The 14,722-nt window shown below is 37.7% G+C and overlaps 1 protein-coding gene across 1 annotated transcript in view; it reads right to left on the bottom strand.

Moving 5' to 3' along the window:
* PDE11A (phosphodiesterase 11A) overlaps window positions 1–14,722 on the bottom strand; it is a 335,245-nt gene that overhangs the window by 83,893 nt on the left and 236,630 nt on the right. Inside the window, exons 11-12 of the mRNA XM_069470433.1 lie at window positions 10,060–10,206; window positions 9,697–9,804 (exon numbers count right to left, since the gene is read on the bottom strand). Of these exons, the coding sequence (XP_069326534.1) occupies window positions 9,697–9,804; window positions 10,060–10,206 (255 nt within the window). The remainder of the gene's footprint in view (window positions 1–9,696; window positions 9,805–10,059; window positions 10,207–14,722) is intronic.

The raw sequence follows: 14,722 nt of genomic DNA, 5'->3' as shown, positions 1-14,722 counted from the left end.
ACTCATTTATTTAACAAATGTTATTAAGTGCCTATTACGCATTAAGCAATTGGTATATTTAAGAAGATGCTTGGGATACTATCAACAATAGTTAGCTTTTATAGTGCTTAGTATATGCCTGGAATTTTTCTAAATATTTCAGATTCATTAGCTCATTTAATCCTTGCAAGAACCCTCTGAGGTAGACACTATTCTTTTCTTCCCATTTTATAGATGAGGATATTGAGGCGCCAGATTACAAGGCTGTAAAGTGGCAGAGGAGCACAGGTAACCTGAGTGTGTGTTCTTACTCACTGTGCTATACAGCCTCTGTGGTGAGGTATGGGTGTAGCTGTGCAGCTTTTAGATACTCCTATGATGACAGAGTGTTAGACAGTAAGGCTTTAATCACTTGTTGTGTGCTTTATTTCACAAAGGACCTATTCTTCAATAGTAAGATGTTGATATTGCAGAGCCACTGGACACCTTTAGTCTAAACACAGCTCTAGTACATCCAGATGTGCTTGAAGATATACAGTGCTTTAGAAGGCTTTAGGTGCCTTCAATCACCTTTCAATTCAGCACATATCGTAGTCGTAGGTGGATCAGGGTTTTCAGAGAATGTTTGAGCTCCATGTGCATTTGCAGCAAATAAGGATTAGAGAGAAAAGAAAGATACGACAGTTTGTAACATCCCAACTTTATAAAATGTCTAAATATATGCATAGGAAAAAGATTGTCAGGATGTACATCAAAATGTCATCAGAAGTGGGATTACAGTTGATTTAAAAGTTTTTCTTTGTGTCCAAAATTTCCATAAAGAACATTCACTCATTAGAATGTATATACTAATGCTATATGTGTGTATTTGTGAATTCTTTTTTAAGAATAAACATATACTTTATCAAACTGTCCTAGTTTGAAATAAAATAGTGATATTCTGAAATGTGTCCATTCGTTCATTCATTGAACAAATATTTATTACGTATTTACTCCTTTCCAGGCACTAGGAACAGAGCAGTGAAGAATATGGCATGATCCTGGTCCTCGCAGCACATATTATCTAGTCACACTTGGAGCCAGCCGGCGCAGTGCCACACAGTGCCCCTTCCTCATGAGAAACCAGCACAACATTGGCCGGGCTTTGTGGAAGTGAGTAATGGTAGAAATGGCCAGCCTCTCCTAAGTTTCTGGAGAAGGTGCGTCATGGCCTGCATGTCTTTGTCATATATGTAGCCCTGGCACAGGAATCTGAGAAAGTGATGCCATAAACTCTGCCCTCACCTTTCTTTTTGAGCCAGACTATTAGAGTTATGAATGATGACAGATTTCCTGATGAGTTCATGCTGTTGATTCTGAGATCTGGCAGATGGAAATAAGAGGGAGGGAATCCCACGATGTCCTGGAAATTCCTAATGGTTGCAGACATCCCAGAATGAAGGTGCTTGGCTCCAGATGCTCCTCGGTGGATGCTGACGTCCAGGCACTGCAGCAGAGCCCTGTGTGGATTGGCTAAGGTTGAGGGACAGCCTGATCAGGTTTTGGGGAGTCTTTCCTTCTCCCCTTCATCTTTCTCTCTCTTCTGGACACGAAGAGCAAGAGTACTGCTCAGATCATTCCAAGGGTTCTGAAAGACATTGTTTTTTGAAAGAAGTGCCTCCTCTAGAAGAATCTGCACACCATATCCCTAATCTGTGTCACCTTATGTTAACTGATCTATAGATGGCTTGAATTTGGAGGTCCTTTGAGCTTGGTTGGAGCTGAAAGGTGGCATTCACAGAAGAATTTAATTTCTGGTATTTTAAAATTTCTGACACATAGAGTGTTGCAGGGTCACTGTCTGGGGCCTTTGGTACATCATTAAGATCAAATTTATTTCAGCCAAAAAAGTGCTCCTTGAGGGTTTCACTGTAAATGCCACATACAAGGTGTTCATGTCTTCTAAGAAACACTGCCCCCACTTGCAATGTTGGTGGCAGGTCCAGCTCTGCTAGGCCATGCTTAACATGAGGAGTCAGTTTGTGAAACTTACATCTCCTGACAGGGACTGATGGTTCTACAAGAAGGGTGCCTTCAATCACTTCCCAATTCAGCATATACCCTAGTCGTAGGTGGATCAGGGTTTTCAGAGAATGTTTGGGCTCCATGTGCATTTGCAGGAAGCCCAGCATGCTTCTTTTGGGGACCCTATTTTGTTTGCTTCAGGATGGAATGGCAACCTCTCAACATATAAGTTCTAGAGGCAGGCTGATGGGTATCAAACTATTCGATATGCTCCTAGGCAATGAGTGATATTGGGCAGAGGACTTTCTCAAGGTTTAGGGTGGAAGCAGATTTCAATTGCCTACCAGGAGTGCTTATGAGTTCATTTATACTACTTGATGTCACTTGATGTCCTTCTTCTCAAAGAAAGGATTTTAGCTTTGCCAACCAGAGATAGTGGGTAATAGAAACATAGTTGAAGAACAGGTATTCAACCGCAATTCTGTATTGAGGGGGAAAAATAACCCTATTGGACAAGCTACAGCATCCAGATTTAGTGGTTATACTCTCTTGGTGTTTACAATACTATTTGTCTGCCAATATTTGAGTCTGCTGAGTTGAAAAGCAGGCATCTTAGCCCCATTTTGAGGTCCAGAGACCGGAATCTTTTTAGCTGATAGGGAATCACCCTCCAGTACCGACATGTTTCCTTCACCTGAGCACGCAGTACCACAAACCAATTGTAGTTTATCTCATTATCCATGAGAGTGGGACAGTTTTGACTGAATTTGCTTCTCTTTCTTTTCAAGATGAATGTAAGCCAGATATTGATTTGGCATTAATTAAATATTGATTTAGGTCTAAATGATCCTTTCCTTACCAAGCTTGGAGTTGGAAAGACCTTACAGTCTGTACTTTAATGACTTTCTTTTACAACCAGAAGCTTCTGAAGGTACTTACTAACAAATCATAAAACCTAAGTCATGTTTTGGGCATGTGTTGACTCTTAACCTCAAATAATGTTGCAAATGCTTGTCCATGTAAGTCTCAGAAAGGCAAGGCAGCAGAACTTAATGGTACGTCTGGTATAATTATATGTGTTAAGTACATATGTGATGCATGAATTAAAAATTTTGTATTAATTTTATACAATATTATTATTATATTTTATTACATTTTAACCACCTCCAGGCTTAATATTTAACCTATTTATTACCATAATTTAAAAGATCTTTATTTTGGAAGGTTAAAAGCATAAGAAAAAATAGAATACTATAATGAGCCCAAAGTAGTCACTGCCTAACTTCAACAGGAATCCATGTTTTGCCTATCTTGTTTCATCTGTCTCTTTACATGCAGTGTTCTATTTGTTTGCTTGTTTTATTTGCTAGCATGTTTTAAAGCAAACCTCTGGCATTTGTCGATATTCTTTATTTCATTCTCAAGAAGTCATGATGCGGTCAAATAAAAATTGATCAATATGTTTCTGCTCTTGTATTTTCATAAAATGTACAAAAAGATACACAAATGGTATAAGGAAAATTTCATATTAATACCTTAAAAAGACTTGAGAAGGTGGGGTTTCTGCTTCAATTTACATAATAAATAAACATAGCTGAAAGTACGTAGCATATATACTACATTTTAAAAAGAAACAAAAGAAAAACTATCAGATTCTTAAGGATTTAGCTTTCAATGCTAAGAATAGATGTGCTTTATGATATTTTTGAGGACAAGGACAGCGTGTTTTGTCAATGTTTAGAAATATAATTTATATTTCATTTATGATAAATTACTAGTGAGCTGCATATAACATATGGTTTGTGAGCACAGAAAATGAAGCAGCTCACTTGGTGCACATTAATTGTGCAGAAAGACAGATCTCTCAAAGTGCCACAGAGGCCAGGTCGATGAATTTCGGGAATATGAGGCTTCTTCAAAGCCTACCCCAATTTTTATTAGCCATCATTGAGCCAAAATTAAACATGCGACCCATGAAAAATCAAAACTTTTTAAAGCTCCCAACTTAACACCCTTAGGTGCCAGGTTTCAGTCCTAAGAAAGTGCCACTACGAAGTCACACACCGTGGAAAATGGAGGCTGTGATAAACGACTGTGGCTCTGCTGCTGGGTCTCCCTGACCTGGAGGATTTGGCTGGCATCATAAAACACAGAGCGACAGATTAAGCAGTTTACCAACACCATAAAAATCTCAAGAATAAATTCACTTTAATCAAAAATCCTATATTGTAACTAGGCAGCCCCAGCCTCGAAACCACATACATTTCCTTACAAGCCTGTGTCCAAGAGCAAGAGCTTATACTTTACCTGTAACGCCGCATGTGATTATATTCATACACTTTTACAATTTACATGTCCTAAGAAAAATACCCAGCTCTGGCTGATGGTGCGGGAGAATTTATTTTCACTAGAAAGGGAATGACCCATAACTCATGAATGGCAGCGCTTAAAGTGAGTTATGGAGGTTACTCTCCTGTGAGAGGAAATGGATTGGATTATCCTTCTGCCCAATTGTATGTTTGGTTATTAGTGCACCAGGTTCTTAATTATGTGCGGCTTTGCCTTTTTTCTTTTATAAAATAAATGTGGATAAAGGGAATGTCAGCTAGAAGCATGGAGTGCCTAATTGGGGCTCTGAGATGTAGGCAGAGAGAATAAAAATAGAAACCTTCTTAAATGATTAAAAGAGGTCTTAAATGTAATTTAAACATAGTATTCAAATTGATTAGCTCCCTAGTTAATTTATAATGTTCAGTGCTGATATTCTGCAAAAACATCAAAAATCATTCTTTTCCTAAATTAAAAATTTGCCATATTGTAAGTTACATCTGTGTGAAGATTAAAGAATTGGTTTTCATAACATGCAGATTTTATCATATTGTCAGGATAATGCTGCCATTTATTTTAAAGTATTAAATAAATGTAACTAGTTCCTACTTTTATTGATAAGGAAATGCAATGTAAAATGATGTTTGGTGATTACAAATATGATTGTTGTTTATTACCTTATTATAGTCAGTTATAGAACAAAATATCTAGATCTCTCTTTTTGAAATTTCCAGTGTTACAATCTACAAAGGAATTCGATTTCTGTAGAGATTAGGATTCTGGTTATTGAGTAAAAATATTTTACTTGAAATATCAATTGGTTTTGTCCTTGTGGGAGAGGGTGGGGGAGAGTTTCAATTGTGCCTCTAAGATCTCCTTCCAGAAGAAATTTTCTACCTCGAAAATCAAGGACTTTCCTGGAAACTGCAGCCAGCAGACTGTGCATTATCCTCAAGCTGGTGAATAGGATAGATTTTTCTCCCTAAACATCCCTTCTGCTCTCTAGTTTGAATTATCAATAAAACGGCTTGCCTTATCTGTGAAAATAACCTTGTTGACAACACAAATATGGATTTAAACACACTACCTGCACATTAAGATTTAAGAAGCCCCCAGTAAATGTCAGGGGGTGTCAATGTGTTTGCTGTGATACTTGGTTATTATTAGTGTTTAACTGCAATTCCCCACCAGCACCATGCTGCCAGCACCACCGTAAATTTTAATGTGATCATGTGCTCTTCTCTTTTCATATCCAGTGAATTCTGCAAGATCATAATATCCTACATGAACCCTAGCTGAACCTTACTGTGATATGAAGAAAGAACAAGATTTTGAGCAGTGATAGTTGTTCATCATTTTATCGTTTTTTTTTTTTTTTTAAACTGGACACTGAGCAACATGGTTCCTTGAATAATATTACCCTAAACCAAATTCACTCATTCAATTAATCTTTATTGAGCCCCTACAGGATGCAGGGCATGGCCCAAAGTGCTAATGAGTACATTTATGGGATAGTAAAGAATACTGACTCTTAAGGAAACCTTCCCCCACCCCGCCTTGGAAAATCTGTCAGAGCTCATACATCATTTATAAAACCGAAAAATGTATCTGCAACCGTGGCACCACTACATGCCTTTTATTTTACAGAATACAAACAAAAGCACAGTCACTTCCAGTATCTGGTCTACGTCGTGAATAGGAATATGCCCATCATCTTCCATTATGCATGCACTTGATGGAATATTTATTCTACAAACTTCTATCAATGAAGATAATTTGTATAATCATCATTGATCTGCAGGTTTTTATCACTCATTTTAACCACAAATGGTAACTGGCACTACAAACCGTATTTATGAAAGAAATTCAAAGTGTTTCGTAATTTTAGCTGTCTAAATCTCTCTTTAAAAGCAAAGGATAACATTGAAGCTTTCATTTTATAAATTTGAAATTTCAGGCTGGAGACATGGAACAAATTAGTAGGTCATTAACAGAGCTCCCAGTGAATGTAAATGTCCACCATTTTATATCAAATTGCCTGTCCTACAAAGTAGTTTTTTTTTTTTTTTAATTCTTTTGTTACCTTAGACATGAGCCTGAATACTTTTGCAAAACACAATGCTGAGTCAGTCAGTTTATTTTCCGTGTATGAAATGGCTTTAGGGTTAAAGGTTAGGAAGCTGGGGCATATATTTATAATTTGCTTGTCCTGTTGTACATGGTGCCAAAATTTGCTGAGCAGTGACACACAACTATGCATCTTCCCATTCCCAGAGACAACGGGCTTAGGAAAATACACAATCTTAGATTTAAGGTCACACAAAGAACACTGTATTATTCATGTTCACAGCACGGTGTGCAAGGAGGCAGTCATAAAACAGGTCTATCCTGACAGGAGAGGTTCTTTTCAGGAAGACTGGTTTAAAATAGACATACTGTCTATTTCAAGAAAAGCATTTATTCTGTGGTGGGGTGTGTGCTTCGGTATCTCCTGGACTGGAAGAAAAGAAGCACTTTCAAGAAAGGTTGGTAAGCTTTTTTTTCCACCCCTGCCTCGTTTCTGGCAACTGGCTGGGAAACTTTGCCTTGGAGCGCCATCTAGAGGAAAATTTGGCACACAAGCTCCATGCCGCCTTAGCTTTGTGACCCAGGCTAAAGCCAGTGGTTGGTGGACGGTGAATTTTTTTTTTTCCAGATTAATAGAAAATTTTGGCTCTAATTCGACATATGGAAATGAAATATGAGATCACTTGAATGGAATTAGCATCACTGATGAGCTCAAAACAGTGAAAGACACTAAAAGTCTTCAGGAGTGCCTGAAGCAGTCATGTCCATTCGTGGAAATAAGGAGGGTATCATTTTGCCATAGGTGGAGGTCATATTTCAGAGATTAGAATTGAAGAGTGAATTAAATTCATTTTTATTTATACTTATCAAGTAATCTTTGTAATTCTATAATTATTTTCTCAATTAAAATATTCTGATAAACGAGATTGACCAGGGTCAAGTTGGAGAAGATACTTGCTTGTGTTAGGGACAAACAAAACTTGACATTTTTAACCTATTGTAACCCTTACTCAAATTCAACAAAATTTAATGAGCAGAAGACAATATCTTTTCTAGATGTGGCTACTCAATTCAATGTGAGGGAGAAAAAATACATACATTAACATATTCTTTCGGAAGTCATGTTTTTATTTTGCAATTCCTTCTACCCTCTACTTAGAGGACTTTAACAATGAAATATCCTCTTTCTGTGTTAGTAGGAATGCAAAAGAAAAAAAAACAAACCCGAAACCTTCTCCAACAGCAATATTCCTCAAGATTGCTGAGCATACTTGCAAAATCAAACGCAACCTGAAAATATTCTGATGGTATGAATGTCCCCATTGTGGTGACACAGTAAAGAGTTCTGCTTTTTTCAGTTTCTTGAAAAGGATCAAGATTGCCATATCATGGCAATATTCACTGATGGAAAGCTGGGTGTATATTTTCTTTTACTCCTGAGTGTCCAACCTGATTCTGCTGTTCTTGCCAGATTCCCCCATCCCAACTATTTTAAGGCTCATCATAAAAATATGTCTCTGTGGTCTGACATCTCTGACTCACAATGTCATGGCTATTCCTTTCTCCTTTATCAAACAAAGTTCCTGCCTACTTATTTTGGCAATTCACCATAGATCCATATGTTCTTCAAAACAATCAGTTAATAATTTCCTTTCTTGAATGTCCTCTGTGAGCCAGACACATGCACACAGAAAATTATTCCTTCTCTACTGAGATATGATATGGAAAAGCAAAATGAAAGTATTCCCCCCTCCCAAGCAATGTTGGTCCTTGAACAATTAAGCCTATGGTTAAAGCATCTTCCCTTCCCACTTTCTCACTTGGACTGCCTCCCTGCTCTGATGGTGGATGCAACAGCAGGATGGGGCCAGTCCAGTTTTTTTTCAGGCCAGTCTGCCTGTTCCTTAAACAGCTGAGGACCCAAACCCCAAGTCCCCAAGTATAAAAGACATTTTGATCCCATCTTCTTAAGCCATATGAACATTTGTGCTCATGCCAATCCAATGTACATTTGTTGAAAACCTGCTAAATGCATGATAGAGTGAAAGGTGCTGGTGGGGCCCTCAAGAAACAGTCGTTGAGCAAGTAAGTGAATGCTGTTGAAAGAATAAAAAATGATCTCTTCCCTCAAGCAGCTTACTCTATAGAAGAATGAGAGATTTGTAATTTAAAATACACAGTAGAAAGAAAGATATGTTGTACTAGATACAGCACAGAGAAAGAAGTAATTATTGATGCTTTGGGAGGAAGGAGAATACTCTGTAGAAAAAGTGGCATTAGATCAATGCCTTAAAGGATGAGTAACATTTTAATAGGCAGAGAAGGAAACGGAGATTTTCATGAGGAAGAAGCAGAAGAGTCTTTGTTCATCTGGACTAAAAGAAAATGCGTTTCATTTGAAGTTCCCCAATTTTGTGTTTAAATTTTAATGTGGGTGCAAGAGTACAAGGTATTTGTATTTATGTTGTGAGAATCCAAAATTCACATTCTCTTTTACTGCATGGTAAATATGTTTATACACACTCACACATATATACACATACAAATGTGTGTGTGTATAACTATGAGGCAAAAGAAACCAACAAGCTTATCCCAGAAAACATTTTACTTGATGCTAGCTTAACAATGTAGTGGAAATAAGGCCAAAACAAGCCTTACTTCTTGCCAGCAAATGGGGATAAATAGAGGGTTTTGTTTCAGTTTCAATCTTGGCCACAAACATTTGCTTTCAAATTAAATTCCAAGGTTTACCTCTGGCCAGCTGCTTTAGATGTCTCCATGAAGCAGACTGGCCACTGTCACTGTGTTACAGTGCCTGGTGCAGAGATTTCATGCCTAGGGAGCCCTTAAAAGCAGAGAGCATTCACTCCTGCCCCTTCCTACCCCCTTCGCTTCCCTAGGGATTCTCTCAAATATTCGTTCTCTCAGGATTTCCAAGTTCCTGTGGGTTATGGTCATACCTCCACCTTTCTGCCTTCCACCAGCCCAGAGGGTCATATCCAGCGATCTCTTTGTTCTGTTACTCAGCTCCATTTCCTCTGCAAAAAGACTCCTTTGAAAATCCAAACATTTCTTTTGTAAAAGAACCAGCTTACCAAGATAAACATGGAAAAGAGGCTCAAGTCATCATTCCAAGGCTACACCTGCTTTTAAAGCTCAGAAATTGTTGTCACATGTATACTCCCATAACCTGGGCAGGTGAGTGCTGACATAAAATAATCACCTGGCGATTTTTCAGAAAGATGGAAGCGTGAAGGAGAAGGCCTGTGGGCTCACACAAAGGAAAGATGGCCTTCCACCATCACTGAACACACTTACAGTTAACATAGCAAACATCAGCTGGCATACATTGAAGGCGTGTCTCCAGTTGTGGTACAGAACCATTCGATAGTTTTTCCTCACTGTCAAAAGCCATCTACACAGTGTCTGAAATGGGAGGGAAGAGGTTGTGTCAGGCATCCGTATGTATCTCCAGTGGCCCATTATCCAAATGACATCTGGCATCTGAGTAACCCTCAATAACCTTCCACAAACATCTCATCTGATCCTCACAGTCATCTCATGAGGTGTGCGGGAAAGCGATTATCATCCCCATTTTGTATTTGGGAAACCTGTGGTTCAGAGTGGCTAACACGTTGTCCCAGGCATGGTTCTTGGATCACCCAAGACAGAAGATCTTACCTCATAGTCAATTTTAAATTTCTGTACCATCCCCAGCTCCATGAACATCCGGAGAGCAGCCGTGATCATGGCATCAACATCGAGAGAAAAGTCATCAAAATGAATGTCATCAATGGCGAGTTCTGACACCAGAGGGATGTTGGCTGCCTACAAAAGCAAAAGACATAAGTCAAGCCAAGTTCACCAGCTTTCCCAAACCCCCATCCTGCTCTCCTCCCCTGCTTATCAGAAGTGCAACATAAATCAGGCCTGACCTGTACTTACACCCTCATCTAGCTAAACTCTGAGCTGTAAATGCCTTTTGTTTCTGAACTGCAAATGCCCTAAGCAAATGAAGGGGGGAGGGGGAGGAAAACTAATCTGAAGATAAAATATACACACTGGATCTAGTCTGTAGAATTTAGAATACAGAACTGTCTAGTTTACAGAAATCGCAATCATACAATATATTCTGATGCATATTACAGAGCACTAAATGCAAGAAACATCTGGGCAGCCAGCAGCTGTGAATTTTAATTGCTGCTATTCAGAAGGAGATGGGAATGCACCACGTTGCCTTGTTTCTTGTATCCTTATATCCTGTAGCTTGCACATGTTCTTTGTTACACACGTGTTCTGTATATTCAGAAGGATAGAAAGGATCACACAGCATATCTCTGGTGTGAAATATGTTGTCTTGATAAAATAGAGATGTTTGGAGGGTTAGCATAATAAGTATATGTTTTATTGAAGGGATAAGTTTTGCTACCTTGTTTAGCTTCATTCTATATAAACATCACAACCCAATTACAATACTGGTCATACATATTCAGGGTTTTCAAAGCTCTCATGTTAGGTAGCTGTCAATCAGTTGCCCTACACAAAAGTAAAGGGAGGAAAAAAAATCTTTGGAAACCATTTTTATACTGATTTCATTGAGTTTACCACACCCTTCGGGCCACTTTTGGTAAGGGGAGTCACTTGCATGTTTTCAGGTTATCAGAGACCATTCTGTATTCATATTCTTAGTCTATTCACTGGGTGTAAATTACCCTGGGAGTAATTTATGCCCTGGAACTACTTTGGCTGAGAAATTAAATCCAACTCTGGCCACTCTAAGCATTCCAGACACTACATAATCAATCCTTCCTTCCCAACTGTATGCCCTCTATAGGAGTTTATATCTGCAGGCTAAAATCCAAACACTGGTTATTCCCCATGATATGGAAGAACAATGAACAAACAAATAAATTCCAGAAACATTCAACTTCTATTCTGAAGATTGTTTATTTTCATTAAAAATTTTTCATCTTATCCTTCAGTAAATCATTTTAGTATGTTAACATGTTTGTAGATTCTAGCTGCTTGGAATTAAAAAGGCAAGGCTTGTGAAATTTGAACATGGTGGTGGAAATTGTCCACCATGGGGCCAGGGACTTTAAAAATGTTTTTAAATCAAAGTTATAAATGCAAATAGTTTTAAGAAAATTAGGTCTACAAGGCTATTTTTACACACACACACACACACACACACACACACAGCAGAACTCTTCTGGTATCAAAATTTTCCCTCACCCAGAGGCAACAAACCACTTTCAAATAATCCAGATAATTTTTTTTTATATTTGGCAAAATAAGATGCTTGCAATTTTATTTTTTGATTATTTTCTGTTTTAAGCATTATCTATTAACTTTGCACCATTGAAGATGAAGATGAAGATGAAGCTGTCCTATATTACATCTGCCAAACTGTGCCGCCTCATATACCAACCCTTTTCATTCCCTAATATACTTTGTTGAGATAAATATTCAGGGTGTATAAAAGTATGACTATGTACAAAATATTCATAACTAAGTCATGCAATTTACTAAGACTACATTTCCTTTCCTGGACCTCATTTTGTATTCTGTAGAGTTAGTAATAGTCTTTAATACTTGCTTAGTTTTCTATGTACTTGTCATTAATTCAACCCCTAAACTCTCTACCAGTTGTCTAAGTCTCCTCTCAAAATGTTCAGATGCTTTCTTTGGGTATTCTGTCAGTTTCATGAAGAAATCACTGCTGGAAATTTCTGCATTTCTACAATCTGGACTGGCTGTCTTCTATGTCTGATGTATAGTTTTCAACCTAGGATGTTCCTTCACCATAATTCTGGGGGTGCCCTCATATCTCTCTTTTGTTTCTCTAGCTCACATTTTTCTTTCTTGGTTTCTCTTTTCATTTTGGTGAGACACATCCTTTAATAGCTTCCCGAGAAAAAGTGTGGGGTTGGTAGATTTCTGAGAACTTGCAGTCTGAAATGTTTTCATATTGTTGTCACATCTCATTAATAGTTTGTCTAGGTAGGATTTCTAGGTTGGAAATCATTCCATTAAAATTTCAAAGGCATTGCTTTTTCAACTTTAGATGTTACTTTTGAGAAGTCAGAAGCTATTCTGGGCTTTTATACTTTGAAAATAACTCCCCTTCCCACCCAGTTTTTGTAGGATCTTTTTGCTTCCAGAGTTCTGAAATGTCATGAATATGCCTTGTTGTGAGTTTATTTTCATCCATTATCCTAGGTACTTTGTAAGCCTTTTAATCTGGAAAATCATGTCCTTTAATTCTAGGAAAAAACTTAAAAACACGCTCTTTGATGATTTTCTTTCTTTCTCTCTCTCTCTCTTCTGGAATTCCCTTTATTTGACCTTTGGACTGTTTTTTCCTTTTTGAGGGAGGGTTCTCTTTTCTTTTTCTTTTATTTTCATTTTCCCTTTACTTTTTTATTTTCTTTTTCTCTTCAATTTCTTTTTTCATGTCTTTAATGTCTCCTATTTTTTATTTCTTTTCCTTTTTGCTCTATTTTCTAAGAAATAATTTCTCTTTTTACTCTTGAGATTTTAATATCACAGTTTTCATTTTTTTTTAATTTTTTAAATTTCAGCATATTATGGGGATACAAATGTTTAGTTTACATATGTTGCCTTTGCCCCACCTGAGTCCACAGTTTTCGTTTCTAAGAGCCTTTCTTTTGTTGTCTGCAAATTCCTTTTTTTTTTTTGAAATAGCACCCTAATTTTGTTTCATGGATGCAATATCTTCTCTTACCTCTCTAAGGATGTTGATGATAATTCAATTTGTCATTTTCTTCTTCATTTATAGTTTGCTTCACTCCCTTCATTTTGTTTTAGTCTCTCTTTTTTTTAAATTGTGGTTAAAAAAACCCCACATAACATAAATTTACTCTCTTAACAACTTTTAAGTGTACAGTACACAGTATTGTTAGCTATATGCACATTGTTGTACAACAGAACTTTTTCATCTTACTTGACTGAAACTTCCTACCTATTGAGCAACTCCCTCTTTCCTCCTCCTCCCAGCTCCTGGCAACCACCATTCCACTTTCTGTTTCTATGAGTTTGACTACTCTAACAAACACAAGCAGGATCATGCCATATTTGTCTTTTTTGTGATTGGCTTATCTTACTTAGCATGATGTTCTTAAAGTTCATCCCTGACAAAGCATGTGACAGGATTTTCTTCTTTTCTGAAGTTGAATAATATTCCATTGTGTGTATATGCCACACTTTCTTTCCATTCCTCCATCCATGCTTTAGTCTCTTTCTTAATCAGCCATTTTTCAATAAATTATTTTAATATATTAGAGGCTTTAGAAATATTAGAGGTTTTCCTTAGCTGTTTGGCCATCTTTGGTTTTCCACTTCTGTTTAACAGTGGGGCTTGCAAAGTTTCTATTAGAGCTTCTGGAGGCTTTTCTGTAGGAGGAGCTGACTGACCTATTTGCTTGGGGAAGGCACGAAACGTCAGCATCTTCGTGTCTTTGCTCTTTAGCTACTCAGGTTCCCCAAAGAAGAATCTTCTGACTGGAGCCCAGTGGGGAAGGAGTCTCAGCATTAGTCTACACCTACTCATTCAGTCCCCCTGTTCTCAGCTTCCTCCCACCCTAAAGCTCTGCACTGATGACTTCCTAATGCAAAGACGTGCTACTATACCCTCTCCAGAGGAAAAGCCTCCAGTCTTTACGGAGTGGAGGGGTGGAACAAAGGACCTGGAGATCTGGCTGCTTCTTAGACTCTCTGTTTTCCTGTTTATAATCCCACCTCCCAAAGGTACTTAGTTAGCCAATTCCTGAGCTGTTTGTGGGGAGGAGTTTGTGGTATACATCTTCTTGTCTCTTAGCTTTTCCCATTTGCTAGATTATTTTGGATTTCTTGGGTTTGCTAAATTACTTAATATTCCTCCATCTGTTTTCTAGCTTCCAATATTTTGACATTGTTAAGTCCTCTTCCAATTTCTTCGGCTTTGAGGATTTGTGCCTTAAAAAAAATAATTTTATTGCTGTTTTAGTAGGGCTTGGGGAAGGAACAAAGTAAAATGAGTATATTTAATTTACCATCTTTATCCAAAAATCACTGGAATTATCTTTATTAAATGATACCTTATATGGTCAGAGGCAAGCCAGCCTTTGGTATATATAGTCCCTTCGTTTCTTTTTCGTTCTTCTTTTTTTTTAATCCTGAAACTTTTTACGTGCATGAGCCTGGCTATGACCATGCAGATCTCTCTTGTTCTGTGTGCCTGTGTGTTCGCTTGTGCTAGTGACTCACTTATTAGGCTGTAACAATCTTAGAGGCAGATACCATGTTTCTTTTCCTTAGGGAAGTTCCGTAAAGACTCTACTTC

This window comes from Eulemur rufifrons, chromosome 1 (assembly GCF_041146395.1).
Source record: "Eulemur rufifrons isolate Redbay chromosome 1, OSU_ERuf_1, whole genome shotgun sequence".
NCBI classification, from domain to species: Eukaryota; Metazoa; Chordata; class Mammalia; order Primates; family Lemuridae; genus Eulemur; species Eulemur rufifrons.
Note: the sequence above shows the minus strand (reverse complement) of the source record. Positions and strands in the feature narration are given on the sequence as shown.